We start from the raw sequence: 1,628 nt of genomic DNA on the forward strand, positions 1-1,628 counted from the left end.
TTATTTCGGTTTAGGCATAGTGCGTACAATTTCGCGTACCTTCAATACCGCTGCTCCCCTTTGGTAAATGGTCACGGCACCCGTAGGGAAGAATCGGCTCGAGAAAGTCACCTCGCCATCTCCGCAGAACAGCTCTATAGAGCTCGCGTCCACAAAGATTCTCCATTTAAGCTGCCCTGCAGGTTTCCAATCGGTGCGACGAACACCGTCGGAGCCTCCGCGGTCCAGCGTCACCTTGCCGTTCGCTGCATCGTAAGATATCGTCACTGTTACATTGCTGGACGCAATGTACAGTTGAAGGTCCTTACTACCGTCGGCAAGAACATTAACTTCTCCGGCTTTATAACGTAGAGTGTAATTTCCTTTTTTCGCCGAAACTTGTTTTCCCTTGATTCTAGATATTTCTCTTACGGGTTTCTGCAAAAGTTTGCCGTTTATTATTCTGAGCTCTCTAGGTATGGTCATAATACCAGTGAAACCATCGGCGGCTTCAGGGTAGTTCTGTTCCCACATATCAAACCAAGCTATGACGATACGGCGTCCAAGATTATCCAAAGTGGTCAGAGTAGCATAAACATCGTGTCCGTGGTCGAGCTCCACAAACTCCGACGTCGGAGTAAACGTATGAGTTGAATAGTCAAAGTCGCCAATTATGTAACCTGTTTGGTATAAGTTATGGTATTTGTCCCCCGAAGCCTCTATACCTTGAGGCGAAAATAGAAGTACGTATTTACCGTCAAGTTCAAAGAAGTCAGGGCATTCGAACATATACCCCAAACTGCCGTTCGACTGCGCGATAACAGAAACGTAGTCCCATGAAATCTTATCGTTTGAAGAGTAAAGAAGGGCCCTGCCATAAGTTTCATTCAGAGAGTTGCCCAATACCATGTAATATGTACCTTCATATTCCCAGACTTTGGGGTCTCGTAAATTCGGCATGGTTAAAGAACCATTGATGATGGGATTGTTCTCATATTTAGTAACGTTGACGCCGTCCGTACTCCAGGCTAGGGCTTGACGGTTTATATGATCGGGCGTCTCTCCTGGGTAGTTTACATTTCCGGTGAAGAACAAGTACATGGTGTTATTTTCGATTAGAGCGCTTCCAGAGAAGACGCCGGTTGCGTCGTACCACTGGTCAGGGTACATGGCGATCGGTTGATGTTGCCAATGGAAGTAGTCCTTGCTGATGGCGTGGCCCCAGTGTGCGATGCCGGTCTCGTAGCTGGTATATGGATTGTACTGATAGAACAGATGGACCTCGTTGTTGAAGATGCAGAAACCATTGGGATCGTTCATCCAGCCATACGGTGGAGCGAAGTGATAGCGGGGATAGTACCGATCTAGTACTTTCCCATTAGTACATGACACAAATAGGAGCAGAGCAGCAGTTACCTTCAGTAAGCCCACCATCTTGGTTTCCGTGTGGAACTTCAGTGATGCCAAATTTGATCTCGCTGCAGCTTTTATACCCGAATATTACAGCCTACAGCCTACGTCATTACAAATTTACACAGCCTTTTTTACTAATTTGCTACACGTGTTACTATATTTGCTTTTCTGATTTCATGCTATAATTTGCATTTACATTTCATCAATTGAAAAAGTACCTACGGCGTTAATCTTTT

General features: G+C 45.5%; 1 protein-coding gene across 1 annotated transcript; it reads right to left on the reverse strand.

The window, feature by feature from the left end:
• On the reverse strand, nucleotides 1–1,379 carry LOC134666897 (sucrose-6-phosphate hydrolase-like). Its single transcript, XM_063524203.1, has one exon. It carries the CDS (start codon nucleotides 1,297–1,299, stop codon nucleotides 1–3), a length of 1,299 nt encoding a protein of 432 aa, XP_063380273.1. The 5' UTR covers nucleotides 1,300–1,379.
• Nucleotides 1,380–1,628: the final 249 nt, after the last annotated feature.

Source organism: Cydia fagiglandana, chromosome 8 (assembly GCF_963556715.1).
Source record: "Cydia fagiglandana chromosome 8, ilCydFagi1.1, whole genome shotgun sequence".
In the NCBI taxonomy this organism is placed as follows: Eukaryota; Metazoa; Arthropoda; class Insecta; order Lepidoptera; family Tortricidae; genus Cydia; species Cydia fagiglandana.